The sequence below is a fragment of the Panulirus ornatus genome, chromosome 17 (genome assembly GCF_036320965.1).
Source record: "Panulirus ornatus isolate Po-2019 chromosome 17, ASM3632096v1, whole genome shotgun sequence".
Classification (NCBI taxonomy): domain Eukaryota; kingdom Metazoa; phylum Arthropoda; class Malacostraca; order Decapoda; family Palinuridae; genus Panulirus; species Panulirus ornatus.
This window is the reverse complement of record NC_092240.1, coordinates 5,389,809-5,416,671: the sequence shown is the minus strand read 5'-3', so window position 1 is coordinate 5,416,671 and position 26,863 is coordinate 5,389,809. Positions and strand designations below refer to the sequence as shown.

The 26,863-nt window shown below is 40.9% G+C and overlaps 1 protein-coding gene and 1 long non-coding RNA gene across 15 annotated transcripts in view; one reads left to right on the top strand and one right to left on the bottom strand.

Annotated features, from left to right (window-relative positions):
• LOC139754524 (uncharacterized) overlaps positions 1–22,521 on the top strand; it is an 83,997-nt gene extending 61,476 nt beyond the window's left edge. For both annotated transcript variants that reach the window (XR_011713897.1, XR_011713898.1), the window contains exon 5: positions 13,839–22,521. This is a non-coding gene — a long non-coding RNA (uncharacterized lncRNA). The remainder of the gene's footprint in view (positions 1–13,838) is intronic.
• Positions 22,195–26,863, bottom strand: part of OtopLa (Otopetrin-like a) — a 620,636-nt gene continuing 615,967 nt past the window's right edge. For all 13 annotated transcript variants that reach the window (XM_071671811.1, XM_071671822.1, XM_071671813.1 and 10 more), the window contains 2 exons: positions 25,061–25,234; positions 22,195–24,369 (listed from right to left, as the gene is read on the bottom strand). In XM_071671811.1, coding sequence (XP_071527912.1) covers positions 24,235–24,369; positions 25,061–25,234 — 309 coding nt within the window. In that variant the 3' untranslated portion in view covers positions 22,195–24,234. The remainder of the gene's footprint in view (positions 24,370–25,060; positions 25,235–26,863) is intronic.

Sequence of the window (26,863 nt, the reverse complement as noted above, 5' to 3'; positions counted from 1 at the left end):
TATGAAAGAGTGTGTGGCTGGTTTCAGCTTGAGGCCAGTCTACTGCCAAGGCAATCAGTGCCGATGACTTAATTTTGTAACCATTAGTCGAGAAAAGTGGATAACGCTGACCTAAAAGGAACGGAAAGGATGGTGAGGTGCACATGCACCAGTAAGGGCTTGCTCGTTTAATATTGACCCACATCCTGAACGTGACCCGGGGGAAAAAAAAGAAAAAGAAATACACAGTGCAACCAGAATAGTTGACAGGCCATTGTAATGTTAACCCGCTAGTTAAACAACATTTAATAAACCATAAACGCCAGCGAATAGTAAGTACATGACTGTTTAACATGTTAGCCTACAAACTTGAAGCATGTACATTGTGGAGACTGGTATTCATTAAGTATCAATAAGTTTACATTGAAATTTTACGGTTTGTAATTTATTACATTACTTATTCATCAGACTGCTGATACATAGTTTATTTAAAAATTCTAGATTAAAGGTTGCTAAACGCTTCCAATGAAGCTAAATGAATGAAGTTTATATAAAAGCAGCAAGGAGCATTTATAAATTCTCAATATTTGGTAGCCCTGCAGCGGAGGCTGATTATAAAAGTCGCTAGACAGCGGCTGCAGGTGAGGCTGGTTATGAAAGTAGCTCATGCCGCTAACAAATTTCTAGATAGACGCTAGATACAGTTAAAAAAGAATATGTCATGACTTTAGCAGCGCTTGACTAGGCATGATAGTTAGCAACAAGGGTTATCAATGTTATCTCTGGTCGTAGTCCTTTAGGTTGTGGCATCCTTAACGACGGTGTCCTCTGAAAGTGGTTTTCTTATCATAAGTGGTTCTTCAAAGATATTTTTTGGGCGGGAGTACTCAGCTAGAGTGGTACTGAACTTGAAAAACAGGTGTTTTGTACGATGTCTTAACTTATATTTGTTGATAAAGGGGACAATAGCATAAGTAGACTCCAGTGCAGTTGTATTGACAGCCCAAGTTTAGCAAGCCACAGCTGACTCCCAACATACCCAAGAATGACTATAGAATGACTATAAATGCCTTTATCTATTCCCATCTCCACCCTGCCACACATGAAATAACAACCCCCTTCCCCCCCGCATGTACGCGAGGTAGCGCTAGGAGAAGAAAATAAAGGCCACATTCGTTCACACTCAGTCTCTAGCTGTCATGTAATAATGCACCGAAACCACAGATCCCTTTCCACATCCAGGCCCCACAAAACTTTCCATGGTTTACCCCAGACGCTTCACATGCCCTGGTTCAATCCATTGACAGCACGTCGACCCCGGTATACCACGTCGTTCCAATTCACTCTATTCCTTGCACGCCTTTCACCCTCCTGCATGTTCAGGCCCCGATCACTCAAAATCTTTTTCACTCCATCTTTCCACCTCCAATTTGATCTCCCACTTCTCCTCGTTCCCTCCACCTCTGACACATATACCCTCTTGGTCAATCTTTCCTCACTCATTCTCTTCATGTGACCAAACCATTTCAAAACACCCTCTTCTTCTCTCTCAACCACACTCTTTTTACTACCACACATCTCTTACCCTATCATTACTTACTCGATCAAACCACCTCACACCACATACTGTCCTCAACCATCTCATTTCCAACACATCCATCCTTCTCCACACAACTCTATCCACAGCCCACACCTCGCAACCATATAACATTGTTGGAACCACTATTCCTTCAAACATACCCATTTTTGCTTTCCAAGATAATGTTCTCGACTTCCACACATTCTTCAACGCTCCCAGAACTTTCGCCCCCTCCCCCTCCCCCTCCCTATGATTCACTTCCGCTTCCATGGTTCCATCCGCTGCCAAATCCACTCCCAGATATCTAAAACACTTCACTTCCTCCAGTTTTTCTCCATTCAAACATACCTCCCAATTGACTTGTCCCTCAACCCTACTGTACTTAATAATCTTGCTCTTATTCAAATTAACTCTCAGCCACCAGCACTGTATCATCAGCGAACAGCAACTGACTCACTTCCTAAGCTCTCTCATCTACAACAGACTGCATACATGCCCCTCTTTCCAAAACTCTTACATTCACCTCCCTAGCAACCCCATCCATAAACAAATTAAACAACCATGGAGACATCACACACCCCTGCCGCAAACCTACATTTACTGAGAACCAATCACTTTCCTCTCTTCCTACACGTACACATGCCTTACATCCTCGATAAAAACTTTTCACTGCTTCTAACAACTTACCTCCCACACCATATATTCTTAATACCTTCCACAGAGCATCTCTATCAACTCTATCATATGCCTTCTCCAGATCCATAAATGCTACATACAAATCCATTTGCTTTTCTAAGTATTTCTCACATACATTCTTCAAAGCAAACACCTGATCCACACATCCTCTACCACTTCTGAAACCACACTGCTCTTCCCCAATCTGATGCTCTGTACATGCCTTCACCCTCTCAATCAATACCCTCCCATATAATTTACCAGGAATACTCAACAAACTTATACCTCTGTAATTTGAGCACTCACTCTTATCCCCTTTGCCTTTGTACAATGGCACTATGCACGCATTCCGCCAATCCTCAGGCACCTCACCATGAGTCATACATACATTAAATAACCTTACCAACCAGTCAATAATACAGTCACCCCCTTTTTTAATAAATTCCACTGCAATACCATCCAAACCTGCTGCCTTGCCGGCTTTCATCTTCTGCAAAGCTTTTACTACCTCTTCTCTGTTTATCAAATCATTTTCCCTAACCCTCTTACTTTGCACACCACCTTGACCAAAACACCCTATATCTGCCACTCTATCATCAAACACATTCAACAAACCTTCAAAATACTCACTCCATCTCCTTCTCACATCACCACTACTTGTTATCACCTCCCCATTTGCGCCCTTCACTGAAGTTCCCATTTGCTCCCTTGTCTTACGCACTTTATTTACCTCCTTCCAAAACATCTTTTTATTCTCCCTAAAATTTAATGGTACTCTCTCACCCCAACTCTCCTTTGCCCTCTTTTTCACCTCTTGCACCTTTCTCTTGACCTCCTGTCTCTTTCTTTTATACATCTCCCACTCAATTGCATTTTTTCCCTGCAAAAATCGTCCAGATGCCTCTCTCTTCTCTTTCACTAATAATCTTACTTCTTCATCCCACCACTCACTACCCTTTCTAATCAACCCACCTCCCACTCTTCTCATGCCACAAGCATCTTTTGCGCAGTCCATCACTGATTCCCTAAATACATCCCATTCCTCTCCCACTCCCCTTACCTCCATTGTTCTCACCTTTTTCCATTCTGTACTCAGTCTCTCCTGGTACTTCCTCACACAAGTCTCCTTCCCAAACTCACTCACTCTCACCACCCTCTTCACCCCAACATTCACTCTTCTTTTCTGAAAACCCATACAAATCTTCACCGTAGCCTCCACAAGATAATGATCAGACATCCCTCCAGTTGCACCTCTCAACTCATTAACATCTAAAAGTCTCTCTCTCTCTCTCTCTCTCTCTCTCTCTCTCTCTCTCTCTCTCTCTCTCTCTCTCTCTCTCTCTCTCTCTCTCTCTATATATATATATATATATATTATCCCTGGGGATAGGGTAGAAAGAATACTTCCCATGCATTCCTCACGTGTCGTAGAAGGTGAGTAAAGGGGACGGGAGCGTAGGGCCAGAAACCCTCCCCTCCTTGTATTGTAACTTTCTAAAAGGGGAAACAGAAGAAGGAGTCACACGGGGAGTGCTCATCCTCCTCGAAGGCTCAGATTGGGATGTCTAAATGTGTGTGGATGTAACCAAGATGAGAAAAAAAGGAGAGATAGGTAGTATGTTTGAGGAAAGGAACCTGGATGTTTTGGCTCTGAGTGAAACGAAGCTCAAGGGTAAAGGGGAAGAGTGGTTTGGGAATGTCTTGGGAGTAAAGTCAGGGGTTAGTGAGAGGACAAGAGCAAGGGAAGAAGTAGCACTACTCCTGAAACAGGAGTTCTGGGAGTATGTGATAGAGTGTAAGAAAGTAAATTCTAGATTGATATGGGTAAAACTGAAAGTTGATGGAGAGAGATGGGTGATTATTGGTGCATATGCATCTGGGCATGAGAAGAAAGATCATGAGAGGCAAGTGTTTTGGGAGCAGCTGAATGTGTGTGTTAGTGGTTTTGATGCACAAGACCGGGTTATAGTGATGGGTGATTTGAATGCAAAGGTGAGTAATGTGGCAGTTGAGGGAATAATTGGTATACATGGGGTGTTCAGTGTTGTAAATGGAAATGGTGAAGAGCTTGTAGATTTATGTGCTGAAAAAGGACTGGTGATTGGGAATGCCTGGTTTAAAAAGCGAGATATACATAAGTATACGTATGTAAGTAGGAGAGATGGCCAGAGAGCGTTATTGGATTACGTGTTAATTGATAGGCGCGCGAAAGAGAGACTTTTGGATGTTAATGTGCTGAGAGGTGCAACTGGAGGGATGTCTGATCATTATCTTGTGGAGGCGAAGGTGAAAATTTGTATGGGTTTTCAGAAAAGAAGAGAGAATGTTGGGGTGAAGAGAGTGGTGAGAATAAGTGAGCTTGGGAAGGAGACTTGTGTGAGGAAGTACCAGGAGAGACTGAGTACAGAATGGAAAATGGTGAGAACAAAGGAGGTAAGGGGAGTGGGGGAGGAATGGGATGTATTTAGGGAAGCAGTGATGGCTTGCGCAAAAGATGCTTGTGGCATGAGAAGTGTGGGAGGTGGGTTGATTAGAAAGAGTAGTGAGTGGTGGGATGAAGAAGTAAGATTATTAGTTAAAGAGAAGAGTGAGGCATTTGGACGATTTTTGCAGGGAAAAAATGCAAATGAGTGGGAGATGTATAAAAGAAAGAGGCAGGAGGTCAAGAGAAAGGTGCAAGAGGTGAAAAAGAGGGCAAATGAGAGTTGGGATGAGAGAGTATCATTAAATTTTAGGGAGAATAAAAAGATGTTTTGGAAGGAGGTAAATAAAGTGCGTAAGACAAGGGAGCAAATGGGAACTTCAGTGAAGGGGGCTAATAGGGAGGTGATAACAAAGAATGGTGATGTGAGGAGATGGAGTGAGTATTTTGAAGGTTTGTTCAATGTGTTTGATGATAGAGTAGCAGATATAGGGTGTTTTGGTCGAAGTGGTGTGCAAAGTGAGAGGTTTAGGGAAAATGATGTGGTAAACACAGAAGAGGTAGTAAAAGCTTTGCAGAAGATGAAAGCCGGCATGGCAGCAGGTTTGGATGGTATTGCAGTGGAATTTATTAAAAAAGGGGGTGATGGTATTGTTGACTGGTTGGCAAGGTTATTTAATGTATGTATGATTCATGGTGAGGTGCCTAAGGATTGGCGGAATGCTTGCATAGTGCCATTGTACAAAGGCAAAGGGGATAAGAGTGAGTGCTCAAATTACAGAGGTATAAGTGTTGAGTATTCCTGGTAAATTATATGGGAGGGTATTGATTGAGAGGGTGAAGGCATGTACAGAGCATCAGATTGGGGAAGAGCAGTGTGGTTTCAGAAGTGGTAGAGGATGTGTGGATCAGGTGTTTGCTTTGAAGAATGGTTGTGAGAAATACTTAGAAAAGGAAATGGATCTCTATGTAGCATTTATGGATCTGGAGAAGGCATATGATAGAGTCGATAGAGATGCTCTGTGGAAGGTATTAAGAATATATGGGGTGGGAGGCAAGTTGTTAGAAGCAGTGAAAAGTTTTTATCGAGGATGGAATGCATGTGTACATGTAGGAAGAGAGGAAAGTGATTGGTTCACAGTGAATGTAGGTTTGCGGCAGGGGTGTGTGATGTCTCCATGATTGTTTAATTTGTCTATGGATAGGGTTGTTAGGGAGGTGAATGCAAGAGTTTTGGAAAGAGGGGCAAGTATGCAGTCTGTTGTGGAGAGAGCTTGGGAAGTGAATCAGTTGTTGTTTGCTGATGATACAGCGCTGGTGGCTGATTCATGTGAGAAACTGCAGAAGCCAGTGACTGAGTTTGGTAAAGCGTGTGAAAGAAGAAAGTTAAGAGTAAATGTGAATAAGAGCAAGATTATTGGGTACTGTAGGGTTGAGGGTCAAGTTAATTGGGAGGTAAGTTTGAATGGAGAAAAACTGGAGGAAGTAAAGTGTTTTAGATTAGATATCTGGGAGTGGATCTGGCAGCGGATGGAACTATGGAAGCGGAAGTGAATCATAGGGTGGGGGAGGGAGCGAAAATTCTGGGTGGGTTGAGCCATATATATATATATTATTTATTTATTTTGCTTTGTCGCTGTCTCCCGCATTTGCAAGGAAACAGAAGAAAGAAATGGCCCAACCCACCCCCATACACATGTATATACACACACGTCCACACACGCAAACCTAAACACCCATACATCTCAATGTACACATATATATACACACACAGACACATACATATATACCCATGCACACAATTCACACTGTCTGCCTTTATTCATTCCCATCGCCACCTCGCCACACATGGAATACCATCCCCCTCCCCCTCATGTGTGCGAGGTAGCGCTAGGAAAAGATAACAAAGGCCCCATTCGTTCACACTCAGTCTCCAGCTGTCATGCAATAATGCCCAAAACCACAGCTCCCTTTCCACATCCAGGCCCCACACAACTTTCCATGGTTTACCCCAGACGCTTCACATGCCCTGATTCAATCCAATGACAGCAAGTCAACCCCGGTATACCACATCGATCCAATTCACTGTATTCCTTGCCCGCCTTTCACCCTCCTGCATGTTCAGGCCCCTGATCACTCAAAATCTTTTTCACTCCATCTTTCCACTTCCAATTTGGTCTTCCACTTCTCCTCGTTCCCTCCACCTCCGACACATATATCCTCTTGGTCAATCTTTCCTCACTCATTCTCTCCATGTGCCCAAACCATTTCAAAACACCCTCTACTGCTCTCTCAACCACGCTCTTTTTATTTCCACACATCTCTCTTACCCTTACATTACTTACTCGATCAAACCACCTCACACCACACATTGTCCTCAAACATCTCATTTCCAGCACATCCATCCTCCTGCACACAACTCTATCCATAGCCCATGCCTCGCAACCATACAACATTGTTGGAACCACTATTCCTTCAAACATAGCCATTTTTGCTTTCCGAGATAATGTTCTCGACTTCCACACATTCTTCAAGGCTCCCAGGATTTTCGCCCCCTCCCCCACCCTATGATCCACTTCCGCTTCCATGGTTCCATCTGCTGCCAGATCCACTCCCAGATATCTAAAACACTTTACTTCCTCCAGTTTTGCTCCATTCAAACTTACCTCCCAATTGACTTGACCCTCAACCCTACAGTACCCAATAATCTTGCTCTTATTCACATTTACTCTTAACTTTCTTCTTTCACACACTTTACCAAACTCAGTCACTGGCTTCTGCAGTTTCTCACATGAATCAGCCACCAGCGCTGTATCATCAGCAAACAACAACTGACTCACTTCCCAAGCTCTCTCCACAACAGACTGCATACTTGCCCCTCTTTCCAAAACTCTTGCATTCACCTCCCTAACAACCCTATCCATAGACAAATTAAACAATCATGGAGACATCACACACCCCTGCCGCAAACCTACATTCACTGAGAACCAATCACTTTCCTCTCTTCCTACATGTACACATGCCTTACATCCTCGATAAAAACTTTTCACTGCTTCTAACAACTTGCCTCCCACACCATATATTCTTAATACCTTCCACAGAGCATCTCTATCAACTCTATCATATGCCTTCTCCAGATCCATAAATGCTACATACAAATCCATTTGCTTTTCTAAGTATTTCTCACATACATTCTTCAAAGCAAACACCTGATCCACACATCCTCTACCACTTCTGAAACCACACTGCTCTTCCCCAATCTGATGCTCTGTACGTGCCTTCACCCTCTCAATCAATACCCTCGCATATAATTTACCAGGAACACTCAACAAACTTATACCTCTGTAATTTGAGCACTCACTCTTATCCCCTTTGCCTTTGTACAATGGCACTATGCATGCATTCCGCCAATCCTCAGGCACCTCACCATGAGTCATACACACATTAAATAACCTTACCAACCAGTCAATAATACAGTCACCCCCTTTTTTAATAAATTCCACTGCAATACCATCCAAACCTGCTGCCTTGCCGGCTTTCATCTTCCGCAAAGCTTTTACTACCTCTTCTCTGTTTATATATATATATATATATATATATATATATATATATATATATATATATATATATATAATTATACTTAATCACTGTTTCCTGCGTCAGCGAGGTAGCACAAGGTAACAGACGAGGAATGGCCCCAACCCACCTACATACACGTATATACATAAACGCCCATACATGCACATATACAGGCATCCCACTAGCTGCTTCTCTCAGCACATTTACATCCAATTCCCTTTTTTTACACACCTATCATTTAGTCATTTATCCAGTAGTGCCCCTAACCATCTCTCCTCACATATGCATACTTGTGTATATCCCTCTTTTTAAACCAGGTATTCCCAGACACTAGTTTTTTTTCAGCACCGAACTGCACAAGCCATTCACACTTCCATTCATAATACTGAATATCCCATTCCCCACACCCCTGCTCCAATTATACCCTCAATTGCCTCATTACTCTCCTGCACATTCAAATCATGCCCAGTCTCTTACATCACAATTGCTGACACACTCTCTCAGCTGCTCTTAAAACACTTGCCTCTCATGATCTTTCTTCTCAGCCAGGTGCATAAGCACCTGGCCATTTTTACCCACAAGTTGAGAATTTCTTTCCTTGCTCTCTTTCACTCATTGCCACAACTCCTACTTCAGGAGTAGTGCTGCTCCTTCCTTGGCACTATTGTGAAGAAATTTTTGATATTGACGTTGTTGAATCCTTTACTTTAAAACATTGTGTTGATTTGCCTTGGAAACGCCTTTTGCTTAGGGGAACAAGGTTAATTCTTGCAATCTGTCCTCATGTGGTTTGTTACAAAAGGAAGGAATCATATTAGTTACTCTATGCAGCACTGCTTTTGATTTAAGAATATCCTTGCTTAAGTGTGGAGCCCAAAACTGCGCTGTATATTTGATATGTAATCTAACTAGACTTAGGTATAGTGGCAGTATCACACCCTTGCTTTTGTATATAGTTTTTCTATTAATGAATCCTAACATCATATTTGCTTTCTTGGCAGCATCATTACACTGCTGAGAGAATTTGAAGTTGTTGGAGATAATGACCCCAAGAATCCCCCAGACTAGAGGTGTCCTTTACCTTGTGGCCTGTCAGTTCATGATCTAATTTTTTGTTGAGGTTTCCTACTTGTAAATGCTATTTATAATGTTGAATGGCATTATCCATTTCCTAGACCATTTTGCGATTTTTTTTCTATATCCTTTGTAATCTTAGCCTATCTTTAGTTAATATGGCATTGCTGATCTTTGTTTCATCTGCAAATTTGGACACATATTATTCAGCCTTACATCAAAGTCTTTGATATAAATGATGAAAAGTATAAGCCCAAGTATGGATCCCTGAGGGACCTCACTAGTAATGGGTGGATATGGTGATGTTTCACCATTCATTATGACTCTCTACCTCCTGTCATGTAACCAGACTTTTGTCCCATTTCTTATGCAACCAATAATCCCCAAGGCCTGGACTTTATGCATTAGTTTAACGTGGGGAACCTTGTCAAATGCTTTCTGGAAGTCTAGGAATATAATATCTATTGCTGTTGTGTTGTCGTGGATATTGAATGATTTATGTTAATCATAAATCATTCAATATCCACGACAACACAACAGCAAGGAGGTTTGTAAGTTATGGTCTTCTAAAACCATGCTGTGTATTGTTGATCACACTGTGTTTTTCCAGGTGGGCTACCATTTTATCTAATAATCAGCTCCTGAAGTTTACACATAATTGATGTGAGGCTAATAGGATGATAATTACCAGGCAATTTGTTGCTTCATTTTTTGTATATAGGAGTGATGTCTGCCAGCCTCCAGTCTTGCAGGACTATTCCATGCTAGACAGATTTATTCAGAATATAGGCTGACAGTAAGAACAGAACTAAAAAAACTTGTTCAAGGTTATTGCTATGCTATTATTGTCCATAATGGGCTCCTCATCCTCGTTTACTAAGGGTTCTGTCCCACTCCTTACATGTTTCTTAATATATCTAATAAATCTTTTAGGATCTCTATTGCTTTCTCTTGCAATACTCACCTCCTATTCTCTCTCAGCTTTTTTGATGAACTTTTTCATGTATCTCTTAACTGTGCTATAATGCATTGCAGTATTAGGGTCATTGTCTGATTTCTTATGCATGCAGAGTTTATTTCTTCACCATATAGCTCATACTGTATCTTCGGAGTACCATTCTTGTCGGCTTTATAGTTTCTGTTGTGCATGGGAATGAATGTGACTTGGTGCTTAAACTGATGCTTAAAAATGGCCTATGATTCCTCTAGGCATGAACTGACAAGGGTGAGACTCTTTAATGCATTGCACAACCCATTAAAATCCACCTATATAAAGTTAGGGGTGATAATACTGGTTTTAGGGGAGTCGGTTTTGATATTTGCATTGAACCTAGTCATGTTATAGTCACAAGTGCCAAGATGTTCTCCAACATGGGTGTTAGTCACTAAGAACTCCATGATGCAAGAACTAAGTAAAGTATATCAGGCTTTCTTCATTAGCTCGGTGACAGTTTGGTTGAGAAAGTTGTCTTCGACAAAGTTGATTAGTTTAGCATATTCACTTTCATCACCTGAGATAGTTTGCCAGTTGATTTCTGAAGGTTTAAAATCCCCAAGAGTGATTGAGTCATTATCCTTTATTGCTCATTGTAAACTCTTATTCATGACTGTGTATTTCCTGGCTGATTAGGGCACCTATAGATGACATTTATATAAAGTTTTGGAAAATTCTGTTAATCTGAACACACAAGTGTTGAACAGTGACAGATGTCTGAATTTTGATGGGTTTAAGTAAGATTTTAGTCAATGTAGTTCCACCTCCTTGACCATCTCAGTCCTTTACAAATATCTTGTAGTCTTGTAGATTGTACTTGTTAATCAGATGGTTGTTTTTCATGTTCAGAAATGTTTCTGGTAAACCAATGATGTCAACGTGTTCATTGTTTACTAGTCAGTGCAATTCAGCAATTTTAAGTCATATGGATCTTATATTCATGTATAGTCCAATTAATTTCTTCAAGTGACTTCTATACAAGACTGGTGGCATGATTTGGTGACACAATTTTTAGACTGGGTGTGTGACCAGCCCCCCATGACCCGCCTCCCTTTTTGTCACTGTATTATGGAGTGGGGAGGGGATTTAATTTGCCTCCCTTGCATAACATGTAACATGACTTGACGTAACCTCAGTTGCCCTTTTGATGATTTAGAAGACACTTCAGATGTGGAAGTAAGAAGATAAATAAATCTCTTAGAGAACAAAAAAGCCAAAGGAATAGAGGGAGTTTTGAGTGAGATGGTGAAGAGTGCATATGAAACTGATGTGGAATGGACTGGAAAGTGAGCATGTAAGCATAGAAAAGTACTCAGGTGTCTGATGATTCGAAGTCAGCAGTTGTTCCAGAGTATAGGGCAAAAGGGAATGATATTGAATTTAGAAATAACAGAGGAGTGAGTTACCTTAGCATCGTATAATGTTGGTATAATGTATGTTAAAATATTGGCTGATCATCACAAAAGGATTTATGAACTCCTTGTTGGTGAAGAGCAAAGTGGATTTAGGAAGGGAATAAAGTAAAAGATCATATTTTTGCACATAAATAGGGAAGTGGAGAGTTTTACGGAAAAACAAGGTATATACAGGCAGTATCTTTGGATTTAGTAGACATATGATAAAGTGGATAAGAAAGCACTTCGAGAAGTTTTGACTGTAAGGTGTGCATGGAAGACTTTAATGCCATTAAAAGCTTTCATAATGGGGGTAGTGTATGTGTGAGAGCCAGTGATGGTATGAATGCATGGTTTAAAATGAAATTTGTAGTTTCATGGTTGTGATATTTTGATTATCATATTTTTGTGGATGAGCAAAGTGGTGTGCTGTGGTGTAATACTTAACCATGATGAAAAGAATGGAAGTTGCTGTATGTAGATGATGCTGTGTTGTGAGCTGAATCAAGGGAAAAGTTTGACAGAATGGCTGGCCTGTTCAACAATATATGCATGCTAACAGTGAATACAAATAAAAACAAGATGCTAGTTTTTGCTAGATTAGTTTGCATGGTGAAGAACTGTACTTAGTGGATGAATGTATTGGATCTAGTTAGGGTAGTTGATTGAAAACTGAAGTTGGGAGTAGAGTTAAGCGAGGGAGGAAAATTGAGTCGTTAAAAGGCCCTGGTGATTGAGAAATCTTTAAGGATAGAGTATGAAGACTCTAACATGAAGGAGCACTTATCCCAGTCCTGATGTATGACTGTGAAACTGGCACGTATAGTGGGCAGAACAGTCAAAAGATAAGCACTGTAGTGATGGATTATTTTAGAATATTGTTGGAATTTGGAGGATAGATAGAATGAAAATGTGTTGATATATAGTGTGAAGTAATTTCTAAGACAAATGGCTGAAAATCTTTAAAGATCGTATGGCCATATAGATGATATAGCAGGTGTTAGGTTGGTCAAGAAAATATTGTAGTACAGTAGAGGACACAAGGAAAGGTATACCACAGGAGGATGGGTAGATGATGAGAGAAATGATAGGCTAAGGGCCTAGGGGTGTTTCATATGATACTGGAGATGATTGGGGACTGGATGCAGCAAAAGCATTTTGCTTATAGAGGTGGTACATGTGGTACCTCACTTAAGTCAACTTTGTTTATATGGTGAAAAAGTAAAATCATTGCTCTTATAAGTGTAGAAGTCGGTGTTTCTCTAACACAGTGGGCATGGATTGAGAATGTGTATGTGAACGAAGTTTCAGAGGTTTATGTACCTGATGTATTGCAATGAATTGAGAATGGAGCGATAATAATGGATAGATAATCTAAAATTTTGTTAAGAGCATTAGCTATGCTGAATAATTATAACTGAAAGTAGCATATCAAAGAGTAGCCATTACTGTTGCTTACACTTTCTTTTCAACCCTTAATCCTAACCCTGGAAGTCAGATTCCTAGTTTGTAATCAAAAAATTGATTTTATTCAAAGTTTTCTTTAATATTCTTGCCCTTTCTGCTTTTGCAAAATGGCATTAGGAACAAATGAACTAATGCCTCATTTGCACACATCCTGAACTAATAACCATAACTAAGTCCTACAGACTGCTTGGTTAATTTTGATTGATGCATATGCCCTGTTTCAGCCCATGTACATTAGGTTACACCAGACATATACCACCTTGTTCCAAATCATTCAGTTTGTCTTTCACTCATCTTGAACCATTTCAAGATATCCTGGTTGGCCCTCTGTCTCACACTACAGCCACTTAACTCTCTCTGACAGTGTCATTTCTTACACAGTCAACTTACCTCATGCCACAAATTGTCCTTAAGCCTTTCATTTCTACTATATTCACTCTCTTACTTTCTTTTGTATCCCTACACCATTGTTGGCACTATTGCACCTTCAGATATAACCATCTTTGCTCTTACAGAGTGACCTTTTTTCATACACTCCTTAACATTAAAAGTGAAGACCATCTGTGATAATGAGAGTAGGTCTGTCCTTTGCAAGAATCATGTGAAGAGGTGCTGGGTACCCTTGGAGCTCAAATGTCTGGCTTGCATACAGGAACTGTATATTATTTATTGCAGATGAAGATGGCTGAGGCATCCCATGAACACTTGGAGGAAGATGATCGAGTTTCTTTGGAGAGACAAGTAACACCTGGCCCCCTGCAGCACCTTCAGTCACTGCTGCCTGTTTAAGTAATGCACTCTTAGTGAGTGAACTAGACCTATGATGAATGCTGTGGGTGCTGGAGAAAATTTTACCCCACAGTATTCATCCATGACATTGAGGATGGATCCTACAGGGAAGACTCATTCCATTGTCCCTGTCACTGTTCATAGACTGAAGCACAAGAGACTCATCAAAATATCTGGCAGACACTTGTCAAACCAACACTTTCTGCTGGATACTATTAACAGACACATTCATCGTTCCTCAGTAATTGAGAATATATTTATTTATAATTATAGCTTATCTCTTGGGTAGAGGAGAAACAATTCTATCTCCATTTTCCCTGCATGTCATAGATGGCAACTAAAGGAAGTGGCGTGTAGAATCTTTAAAAGACAAAACAGAAGGAGCCAAGCAGGGAGTGCTCACCCTCCTTGAAGGGTGAGGCTGCACTGTCATCATGTGTGTGGTTGTAACCAAGTTGAAAAGAGAGGAGAGATAGGTGGTATGTTTGAGGAAAGAAACCTGGATATTCTGCTTCTGAGGGAAACACAGCTCAAAGGTAAATCTTTTAGGAGTAAAATCAGGCATTAGTGAGAGGACAAGAGCTAAGGAAGGAGTAGCATTACTTCTGAAGCAAGGGTCATAGGAGTGTGGAAAGAATGTAAGGAAGCAAGTTCAAGACTGAAGTGGGTAAAAATGAAAGTGGATGGCAAGAGATAGGTGATTATTAGTGCTTATGCCCTTTGCCATAAAAAGAAAGACCTTGAGAGGAAAGTGTTTTGGGAGCAGCTGGGTGAGTGTGGTGGCAGTTTTGATGTAAGAAACAGGGTGTTAGTGGTGGTTGAGTTTAATGCAAAGATGAGTAATGTGGCAACTGAGGATATAACTGGGGGCCATGGGGTAAAGGACTGATGACTGGAAATATGTGATTTAAAAAAAGAGGCATACAAAAAATATGTGTGTGAGTAGGAAAGGGAAAGTTGGCATTACTTGTTTGCATATTAATTGATATGCATGTAAAAGAGAGGCTTTTGGATGTAACTGTGCTGCGAGGGGCAACTAGTGAGATGTCTCATCACTATCTTGTGGAGGCAAGAGTGAAGATTTGTGGACAATGTCAGAAAAGAGGAAACATTGTTGGTGAGAAGAGAGTGGTTAGAGGAAGTGAGCTTGGAAAATTGACCTGTAAGAAGAAATCCCAGAAGAGTCTGAGGGTAGAATGGCAAAAGGTGAGACTAAATGAAGCAAGGGGAGTGGCTGAGGAATGGGAGGTATTTAGGAAAGCAGTGATGACATGTGCAAGAGATGTAGCATGCAAAAGGTGGGTAGTGAGTGGTGGGAGGGAGAAGTAAAGTTGCTACTGAAAGAAAAAGAGACATTTCAGCAATTGTTACTAGGAAGGATTGCAAATGACTAGTGGTAGGGGGTCAAGGGGAGGGTGCAGGGCAAACAAGAGTTGAGGTGAGCAAGTATCAGCAAACTTTAGAGAGAATAAGATGTTTTGGAAGAAGGTTAATAATGCGCAAAAAAAAAAAAAAAGAACAAATAGGAACATCAGTGAAAGGGGCTAAAAGGGAAGTGGTGACAGATAATGATGAAGTGAGGGGGAGATAGATAGAATATTTTGAAGAACTGTTGATTGTTTGATGATAGGGTGGCAGATGTATGGTGTTTGTGTTGGGATGGTATGCGAATTGAGAGAGTCATGGAGAGTGGTTTGATGAAGAGAGGAGTTGGTGAATGCCTTATATAAGATGAAATGTAGCAAGGCAGCTGGACTGGATGGTATTGCAGTTGAGTTTATGATAAAGGAGGTGACTCTGTTTTTGGTTGATTGGTAAGGATTTTCAATGTATGTATGGATCATGGTGACCTGCATGAGAATTAATGGAATGCATGCTTGGTGCCATTGTATAATGGTGTGGGGGATAAAAGTGAGTGTTCAAATTACAGTGGCATAAGTTTGTTGAGTGTACCTGATAAGTTATATGGAAGGATAATGACTGAAAGGGTGGAGGCATATACAAAGCATCTGATAGGAGAGGAGCAGTATGGTTTCAGAAGTAGTAGAGGATGTGTGGATCAGGTGTTTGCTTTAAGGAATGTATGTGAGAAATACTTTGAGACAATGATGGATATGTATGTGGTATTTATGGATCTGGAGAAAGCATATGATTGGGTTGATAGAGATGACTTGTGGAAAGTCTCAAGAATATATGGTGCAGGAGGAAATTGTTTGAAGCAGTGAGAAGTTCTTATCAAAGGTGTAAGGCTTGTGCATGAGTAGAAAGGAGAGTGAATGGTTCCAAGTGAAGGTTGATCTGCGGGGGTGTATGATGCCTCCATGGTTGTTAATTTGTTTATTGATTGGGTGGTAGGGTATTAAATGTGAAAGTCTTGGAGAGAGGGGTGAGTATCAAATCTAGGAGGGTTAAGAGGACCTGGGAAGTGATTCACAGTTGTTTGCTGATGATACAGCCCTGGTGGCAGATTCGAGTGAGAAACTGCATAAGTTGGTGACTGAGTTTGGAAAAGTTAGTGAGAGGAATTTGAGTAAATGTGAATAAAAGCAAGGTTATTAGGTTTAGCAGGGATAAGGGACAGGTTAGTTAGGGAGTGAGTTTGAATGGAGAAAACTTGCAGGAAGTGAAGTGTTTTAGATATCTGGGAGAGGACATTGCAACAATTGAAAGCGGACCTGAGTCATAGGGCAGGTTGAAGTTGAAGGTTCTGGGAATGCTGAAGAATGTATGTAGAGAACCTTATCTGGAAGGGCAAAAATAGGGATGTTTGAAGGTATATGTGAGGTATGAGCTATAGATAAGGTTGTGTGGAGGAGGGTGAATGTGTTGAAAATTAATTGTTTGAGGACCACATGTGGTGTGAGGTGGTTCAATCAATAAGGAATAAAAGGGTAAGAGAGATGTGTGGTAACAGAAAGAGTTTTGTTGAGAGAGCTGAAGGTGTGTTGAAATGGTTTGGACATATATGTATATACTTCCCATGCATTCCTTACGTGTTGTAGAAGGTGACTAAAGGGGAAGGGAGTGGGGGGGGCTAGAAACCCTCCCCTCCCTGTATTTTTAACTTTCTAAACAGGGAAACAGAAGAAGGAGTCACACAGAGAGTGCTCATCCTCCTCGAAGGCTCAGATTGGGGTGTCTAAATGTGCATGGATGTAACCAAAATGAGAAAAAGGAGAGATAGGTGGTATGTTTGAGGAAAGGAACCTGGATGTTTCGGCTCTGAGTGAAATGAAGCTCAAGGGTAAAGGGGAGGAGTGGTTTGGGAATGTCTTGGGAGTAAAGTCAGTGGTTAGTGAGTGGACAAGAGCAAGGGAAGGAGTAGCACTGCTCCTGAAACAGGAATGGTGGGAGTATGAGATAGAGTGTAAGAAAGTAAACTCTAGATTGATATGGGTAAAACTGAAAGTAGATGGAGAGAGATGGGTGATTTTTGGTGCATATGCACATGGGCATGAGAAGAAAGATCATGAGAGGCAAGTGTTTTGGGAGCAGCTGAGTGAGTGTGGTAGTAGTTTTGATGCATGAGACCAGGTTATAGTGGTGGGTGATTTGAATGCAAAGGTGAGTAATGTGGCAGTTGAGGGAATAACTGGTGTACATGGGATGTTCAGTGTTGTAAATGGAAATGGTGAGGAGCTTGTAGATTTATGTGCTGAAAAAGGACTGGTGATTGGGAATACCTGGTTTAAAAAGAGAGATATACATAAGTATACGTATGTAAGTAGGAGAGATGGCCAGAGAGTATTATTGGATTACGTGTTAATTGATAGGCTCGCGAAAGAGAGACTTTTGGATGTTAATGTGCTCAGGGGTGCAACTGGAGGGATGTCTGATCATTATCTTGTGGAGGCAAAGGTTAAGATATGTAGAGGTTTTCAGAGAAGAAGAATGTTAGGGTGAAGAGAGTGGTGAGAGTAAGTGAGCTTGGGATGGAGACTTGTGTGAGGAAGAACCAGGAGAGACTGAGAACAGAATGGAAAAAGGTGAGAACAAAGGACGTAAGGGGAGTGGGGGAGGAATGGGATGTATTTAGGGAAGCAGTGATGGCTTGTGCAAAAGATGCTTGTGGCATGAGAAGAGTGGGAGGTGGGCAGATTAGAAAGAGTAGTGAGTGGTGGGATGAAGAAGTAAGGTTATTAGTGAAAGAGAAGAGAGAGGCATTTGGACGAGTTTTGCAGGGTAATAATGCAAATGAGTGGGAGATGTATAAAAGAAAGAGGCAGGAGGTCAAGAGAAAGGTGCAAGAGGCAAAAAAGAGGGCAAATGAGAGTTTGGGTGAGAGAGTATCATTAAATTTTAGGGAGAATAAAAAGATGTTTTGGAAGGAGGTAAATAAAGTGCGTAAGACAAGGGAACAAATGGGAACATCAGTGAAGGGGGCTAATGGGGAGGTGATAACAAGTAGTGGATGTAAGGCATGTGTACATGTAGGAAGAGAGTGATTGGTTCTCAGTGAATGTTGGTTTGCGGCAGGGGTGTGTGATGTCTCCATGGTTGTTTAATTTGTTTATGGTTGGGGTTGTTAGGGAGGTGAATGCAAGAGCTTTGGAAAGAGGGGCAAGTATGCAGTCTGTTGTGGATGAGAGAGCTTGGGAAGTGAGTCAGTTGTAGTTCGTTGATGTTACAGCGCTGGTGGCTGATTCGAGTTAGAAACTGCAGAAGCTGGTGACGGAGTTTGGTAAAGTGTGTTAAAGAAGAAAGCTGAGAGTAAATGTGAATAAGAGCAAGGTTATTAGGTACAGTAGGGTTGAGGGACAAGTCAGTTGGGAGGTAAGTTTGAATGGAGAAAAACTGGAGGAAGTGAAGTGTTTTAGATGTCTGGGAGTGAATTTGACAGCGGATGGAACCATGGAAGCAGAAGTGAATCATACAGTGGGGGAGGGGGTGAAAGTTCTGGGAGCGTTGAAGAATGTGTGGAAGTCGAGAACATTATCTCGGAAAGCAAAAATGGGTATGTTTGAAGGAATAGTGGTTCCAACAATGTTATATGGTTGTGAGGCGTGGGCTATGGATAGAGTTGTGTGGAGGAGGGTGGATGTGCTGGAAATGAGATGTTTGAGGACAATATGTGGTGTGAGATGGTTTGATCGAGTAAGTAATGAAAGGGTAAAAGAGATGTGTGGTAATAAAAAGAGTGTGGTTGAGAGAGCAGAAGAGGGTGTTTTGAAATGGTTTGGTCACATGGAGAGAATGAGTGAGGAAAGATTGACAAAGTGGATATATGTATCAGAGGTGGAGGGAACGAGGAGAAGTGGGAGACCAAATTGGAGGTGGAAAGATGGAGTGAAAAAGATTTTGAGTGATCAGGGCCTGAACATGCAGGAGGGTGAAAGGCGTGCAAGGAATAGAGTGAATTGAAACGATGTGGTATACCAGGGTCGATGTGCTGTCAATGGATTAAACCAGGGCATGTGAAGCGTCTAGGGTAAACCATGGAAAGTTTCTGGGGCCTGGATGTGGAAAGGGAGCTGTGGTTTTGGTGCATTATACATGACAGCTAGAGACTGAGTGTGAACAAATGTGGCCTTTGTTGTCTTTTCCTAGCACTATATCGCACACATTTGGGGGGAGGGGGTTGTTATTTCATGTGTGGCGGGGTGGCGATGGGAATGAATAAGGGCAGACAGTATGAATTATGTACATGTGTATATATGTATATGTCTGTGTGTGTGTATATATATGTATACGTTGAGATGTATAGGTATGTATATTTGCGTGTGTGGACGTGTATGTATATACATGTGTATGTGGGTGGGTTGGGCCATTTCTTTCGTCTGTTTCCTTGCGCTACCTCGCTAACGCGGGAGACAGCGACAAAGCAAAAATAAAAAAGAATAAAAAATAAAAATTTTAAACTCTGTCGCTGTCTCCTGCATTAGCTAGGTAGTGCGAGGAAACAGACGAAAGAATGGCCCAACCCATCCACATACACATGTATATACATACATGTCCACACACGCACATATACATACCTATACATCTTAATGTATACATATATATATACACACACAGACATGTACATAATTCATACTGTCTGCCCTTATTCACTTCCCGTCGCCACCCAGCCACACATGAAATGACAACCCCCTCCCCACAAATGTGTGCGAGGTAGTGCTAGGAAAAGACAACAAAGGCCACATTTGTTCACACTCAGTCTCTAGCTGTCATGTAATAATGCACCGAAACCACAGCTCCCTTTCCACATCCAGGCCCCACAGAACTTTCCATGGTTTACCCCAGACGCTTCACATGCCCTGGTTCAATCCATTAACAGTACGTTGACCCTGGTATAACACATTGTCACAATTCACTCTATTCCTTGCATGCCTTTCACCCTCCTGCATGTTCAGGCCCCGATCACTCAAAATTTTTTTCACTCCATCTTTCCACCTCCAATTTGGTCTCCCACTTCTCGTTCCCTCCATCGCTGACACATGTATCCTCTTGGTCAACCTTTTCTCACTCATTCTCTCCACGTGACCAAACCATTTCAAAACACCCTCTTCTGCTCTCTCAACCACACTCTTTTTATTACCACACATCTCTTTTACCCTTTCATTACTTACTCGATCAAACCATCTCACACCACATATTGTCCTCAAACATCTCATTTCCAGCACATCCACCCTCCTCTGCACAACTCTATCCATAGCCCACGCCTCACAACCATATAACATTGTTGGAACCACTATTCCTTCAAACATACCCGTTTTTGCTTTCCGAGATAATGTTCTCGACTTCCACACATTCTTCAACGCTCCCAGAACTTTCGCCCCCTCCCCCACCCTATGATTAACTTCTGCTTCCATGGTTCCATCTGCTGCCAAATCCACTCCCAGATATCTAAAACACTTCACTTCCTCCAGCTTTTCTCCATTCAAACTTACCTCCCAATTGACTTGACCCTCAACCCTACTGTACCTAATAACCTTGCTCTTATTCACATTTACTCAGCTTTCTTCTTTCACACACTTTACCAAACTCATATTTATTTATTTATTCATTTTGCTTTGTCGCTGTCTCCCATGTTAGCGAGGTAGCATGTAGAATATATTTATTCATTTATTTATTTTGCTTTGTTGCTGTCTCCCGCGTTTGTGAGGTAGCGCAAGGAAACAGACGAAAGAAATGGCCCAACCCACCCCCATACACATGTATATACATACACGTCCACACACGCAAATATACATACCTATACATCTCAATGTACACATATACACACACAGACACGTACATATATACCCATGCACACAATTCACACTGTCTGCCTTTATTCATTCCCATCACCACCTCGCCACACATGGAATACCATCCCCCTCATGTGTGCGAGGTAGCGCTAGGAAAAGACAACAAAGGCCCCATTCGTTCACACTCAGTCTCTAGCTGTCATGCAATAATGCCCGAAACCACAGCTCCCTTTCCACATCCAGGCCCCACACAACTTTCCATGGTTTACCCCAGATGCTTCACATGCCCTGATTCAATCCACTGACAGCACATCAATGAGCAAGAAAATGTTGACAAAGAGGACATGTGTGTCAGAAGTGGAGGGACCAGAGACCAAATTGGAGATGGCAAGTTGGAGATTTTTGGCGATTGCGGCATGAACATGCAGGTGAAAGGTGTGCAAGGGTTAGGGTGAATTGGAATGATTTGGTATATTGGGGTTGACATGCTGTTGGTGGACTGACCCTGGGCATGTGAAGCGTGTAGGTAAAACCCTGGAAAGGTCCTTGGGGGTTGGTTGTGGATAGGGAGCTGTGATTTTGGTTCATTATAAATGACAATTAGAGAATGGATGTGGCCTTTCTTTATCTGTTCCTGGTGCTACCTCAGTACAGGAAACAGCGATCGAGTATGAAGATAGCTCCCAAATTTAAGTTTCCTACTCCTTTCCCTGGAATAAACATCTTTGAAATGGAAAAGAAACTGGTAATTTTCTGAATGAGTTTATAAATTTTATGTGAAAGTTGATTATAGAGATAGTAGATATTGTCTTATTTATTAGGTTGATTATTTAGACAGTCAGCCCTCCCTTTCTTCTAAGGACTACCATCCCTTTCCTTGGAGCCGACCAAACCTCATTTACATATACTAAATAAAAGTAACCAAAAATAACTGAGGGAATACAGTCCTATTCCTTGGCTCTGGTATAACTGAGAATTTACTTTTCAGCGAATTCTGATGGGTACAGGTTTCAAACCTACTAAACGAAAACAAGGAGAAATAAAAATCATAATATGGTACGAACATTTATATTTAATGCAGTAAACATAGTAAGTGGCCTGTCTACTGTGTCTCAAGGCAATTCATCATATATTTCATGGAAATTCGGAGCATCTGTTAACCTGGTGGAAAAAAATGGTCCTCTTAGATGACTGATCACAACCAGGGAATTTGATGCTAAGATAAAATATGGCAGTGTAAATTTGCTCGTAGTTAAGCAAAACCAATACTGCTGATGAAGTGGACACACAGCAGTGCACTCCAGGCCACACTCCTTGTATAACACGGCATGAAGACTTGCTCCAGATGAAGTTCACAGAGGCTTGCCACGCACAAAAGAGCTACTAGTCATGGCTACAAGTCTTGCAAAACGAGAACAGTCCGGTCTGTGACTTGCTCGTGAATACAAAATTACGCATATTCAAAAAATGCAAAATCCATGTAAAACTTTGCTACAGGTCATCCTACTTATTGTCGTGTTTCCAAACCCCAAAATGTGAGATGCACAAACTGTACACAAGTTTTATCTTATATGGTCAATACTCACTTATTCACCAAGAGATTCATTAAAGCTACTAGCTATTGAGAAACGAAAGGAGCCAAAAAATATATCCTATACTTTGATGAATTAATCTCTAAAAAATAGGGCTTGCATGCATTATTGTCTTCTTAGCCTTGATAAATTTTTGAATAAAGATAACTTCCAATAAAATCATTGTTATTCTCAGTAGCTCTTGCCTATGGGACAGGTACAATGAACACACACCTCATACAAATTGTTCTGGATAAAGGTATATCTGATGAACTTGGTCCAGTACTTTGTGCTTCTTCTGAAGTCTAGTGGTGGGTACTTGAGCGAAGTCTCATCAGTTACTGTGTGAACTGCATCACACTACACAATCTCCATTCACATTATAAAATGGACATAAATGAAATACTTTCCACCTTGCACAAATACAGTCATGTACTATGGAGAAATACTGAGATGGGTCAAACACAGCAAGACAGCTATATGGTATTTACAAAAAGCAGCCACTGTGTCATACGAACAACACATTCCTACTGCAGCAGGAGACTAAGTCTAACAGTAAACATAATCAGGAAGTGCTTCTTGATAAACACATCATGGAGTGAGCCTTATATATACAAATCCTGGAAATGGGGGAAGGGGGAAACACCTTTTGTGACTTTTTGTAGCTGCCGGAGACTCATTCTGAACACATTTATTTGGTGGATCTCGACCAGCTGATTTTTTTGCCTGTTCTTAACAAATTCATTGCAGTTTTACTCTAAAAGCAAGTAAAATGTATTTTCATGCACAGGTTTAATTTGAACAGCATACAATTTGCAATAGTGGTAAAAAAAGCCTGATCAGGACCCACGAGCAAAGGGTAGGTGAGTTCTCCATGCGACTTAGCCTAAAGTACACTATTAATGCAGATAACAAAAAGCAGTTGCCTGACTTAAAGCTCGGGGTAAGCATCTACAGTATTTACAGCACTGAGGCATAACTTACAACACAGTCTGATAGCCTTCACACGCAGTTACACCGGAAATACTGATTTAAAAAATGAAGTACTGGAAATCCAATATAGCAATCCTCACATGAAAAACATTTAAATTTCCTTCAGTGAAATGCAGGAAACTGCTCATGAGAAACATCAAATACAATAGTAAGAAATAACACTGTCCATAGCATCATTGCTGCTTGTACTTTTGTGATTTTCCATTTAAAATGGCACATTTTGATGTGGAACAACTGCGAATATGTTGTATTTGCAAAGTCACTGTAACACATAAAGAGTAAATACTCTAAATAGCATCTTGCTGGACCATTAAACAGAAACAATACTGTTTATATGATACTGAAGAGAGAGACTTTGTGTTCAGATCGTTGATCCAGGGCTGGTGGGGGACTAGTAGGTGTGTGAAGCATGGGTTCCAGTTCCGGGGGTGGGTTGTCAGGGACCCCTCGGGCCACTCCGTTGGTATGAATAAAGCAACTACTGATGCTGTGGACCGTCGTGGTGGGCGGCGGCCTACCTGGTAAACCTCATTCAATACGGGTCTTATATGAATTCTTCCAGATGGCAGCCAAGACCACAGTGGAATGGAAGCGATGGAAGATAGCCAGTGGCAGGGTGCATCGCAGCAGAATTGTCCAAGGGAGATCACCAAAGAAATCCAGCTGGAAAGGAAATGAACCAGAATTCAAGAACATTAGAAATAAACTTCCGTTCAAATAAAATCAACTTAACATTCATGAAATGCCCTTTTTTCCAGGTATGTAGAGCAAAAATCACTTTTGAATAGGTTCTGGCTTGGTCAGGCCAAAGTAATAATATGAAATTAAAGAGTCAAACAAAGATGACTTACTACTGTACCTATTTCAGATCTGATCATCCAGTGAGAAATGAAAGTGGGATATTAATTTTGCACCCCTTGACAAATCATTGTCTATTAAACTCATGAGCTAACATTTCAAAATTCACATTTTTCATCAATTTTCATATTGAGTGTATGAACCATCTTTTCCCACTGAAATAAGTAGATTGTGCAAAACTGAATGTCTAATGCCAAAAGGTGAAAAACAATATGTAGTATCAAACAACCTATTGAACGTTGCTTCCAATCAGAGCATAGTAATGGAATTTTTCCAGTGGCATACTTTACCCAAAGTGAAAGAAATCATTCTTGGTGTGGAACTTCTGTAGTGAAATCTGTACTCATCTTTCATAATACTGACTTGAGAGTTAATCTGTACTCCAATTAACAAAAGAACAAAGCTAAATTATAAGAAACAATTTTATTTTTATCAATCTATTTTAAGAATGGGGTCAAATATAAAAAAGTAACTAATAGAAGGTTAAGGTACAAACCTGGACAGGATTTGCATTTACTTTCTGGGTTTCGAAAGTGTAAATAACCCACATAGTTAAGTTACATATGAGCAGGAACGTAACAACCTGACGACCAGGTTTAGTTCGCTCATGTTCTGGTAACGAAACCTGGCGGCGTTGTGTGTCCTTGATGAATACCATCTGGACAATCACCTGTGGAATGTTAATATCCTTAGAATTAATCACTCAACTGCAAGACCACATATATAATTCTTTTATATTGAAAGAGGCAGTCAGTAGGAACATTAGATAGGAGCCTCTACAAACACTGCACTAGACTTGCTAAGGGTGACACTAAAGATTATGAAGTGGCACTGGAGTTCACTAGTTATGGAGACTCTACTGCCATGACCAGCCCCTTGAGGGAGTTCCTGATAGGAACAGGCATTAGAGATAGATTTTTCTTTTCTTTCATACTATTCGCCATTTCCCGCATTAGCGAGGTAGCGTTAAGAACATAGGTATATATTAAATAATGGGCAGTACAATCAGGTATCATGATATAAGAGTATCTTTAAAAAAAAAAGAAGGCAAACTGCTGAAAGGTAGAGGTATTTTACATGATGGTTAGGGAATGATTGTTCATCAAGTCCATGGGAAATTTTGGGGGGGTCTAAGGGTAAAACTGAACGGATATGTGGAAATGTTAGTCTTGTATGATAAATCACACGGAAAGAGCAAAGTTAATGATTACAAAGCACTCCAGTGGTCTGGAAGACTTTACTGATGTTTTGATATACTAGATAGAAGCTTAAAATACCTAGAAGCTGAAAGCTTGGATAAATGGGTCCAACATATTATTCACATAATTATGAGTATTGTACAGAAAAACACACTCCTGAATAAGCTAAGTCTCTCTTTCTCTATTTTGGAGGCTCCAGTCATGGACAAAAGTCCACATCAAGGGTGGGCCTTTATTGACATACAGAGAGGATTATGAAATGGAAAAAGATGAGACATGGGAAAGTATTTACAAATTTTGGAGGAAATGAAAAATCTTTTATAATGTGCTATTGGGAAAGACATTAGAGGGTAGAGAGTTTAGAGCTATGAGGTGAAGGGGGAAAGAAAAATGTCAAAATGGCCCACTGTTGAGTTGCCAATAGTCACCAACTAACCATGTGATGCAACAGCTTGTCGAGTACTGCTCAGACTAGCTCATAGTGGGGGCACACAAACAGCCAGCTCTTGGGAGCAAAAACCAAAGTAATACCTATATAAGAAGGAAAGTGAACCAACATTGTAGCATAGGACAACCAGGTCAAGTTTTGAAGTTAGCCTGGGAGAGTTTATAAGTCAGATTGCTTTTGACTCGATGCTATCAAGTAAGGATGCAAAGCTAGAACCACCTCATATGTGACAGCTGTACTTCCTTCAAGGACAGATCAATCCTCAGTATACATGAAGCAACTGTTCAGAAGAAAAGAAATTTCAATGTCTAAACAGGAATCCCAGTTTCCTAGAGACAGACTTAGCTATTTCTGTAATGCAGAGTTTCCAAGAAAGAGTGGATGTTACAGTAATATCAAGTATGTTCACCGAGTCAAAATGTGCAATTACAGAACCATCAAAGAAGAGATGAGAAATGAGAGATTTCGATAAAGAGACTGGTAGGAACTCAGTCTCGGAGGTATTAAACTTAACCAGATTTTTGCTACCCCACTGAGATATCTTGTCCAAGTCTGAGTTCAGTGAGGAAGCTTTGTCAAGATGAGATGTTGATTGAATGAGAGAACAAGCAGAATTGAAGTATGTGGAGGAATGCAGGTGTGGAGTCATCAG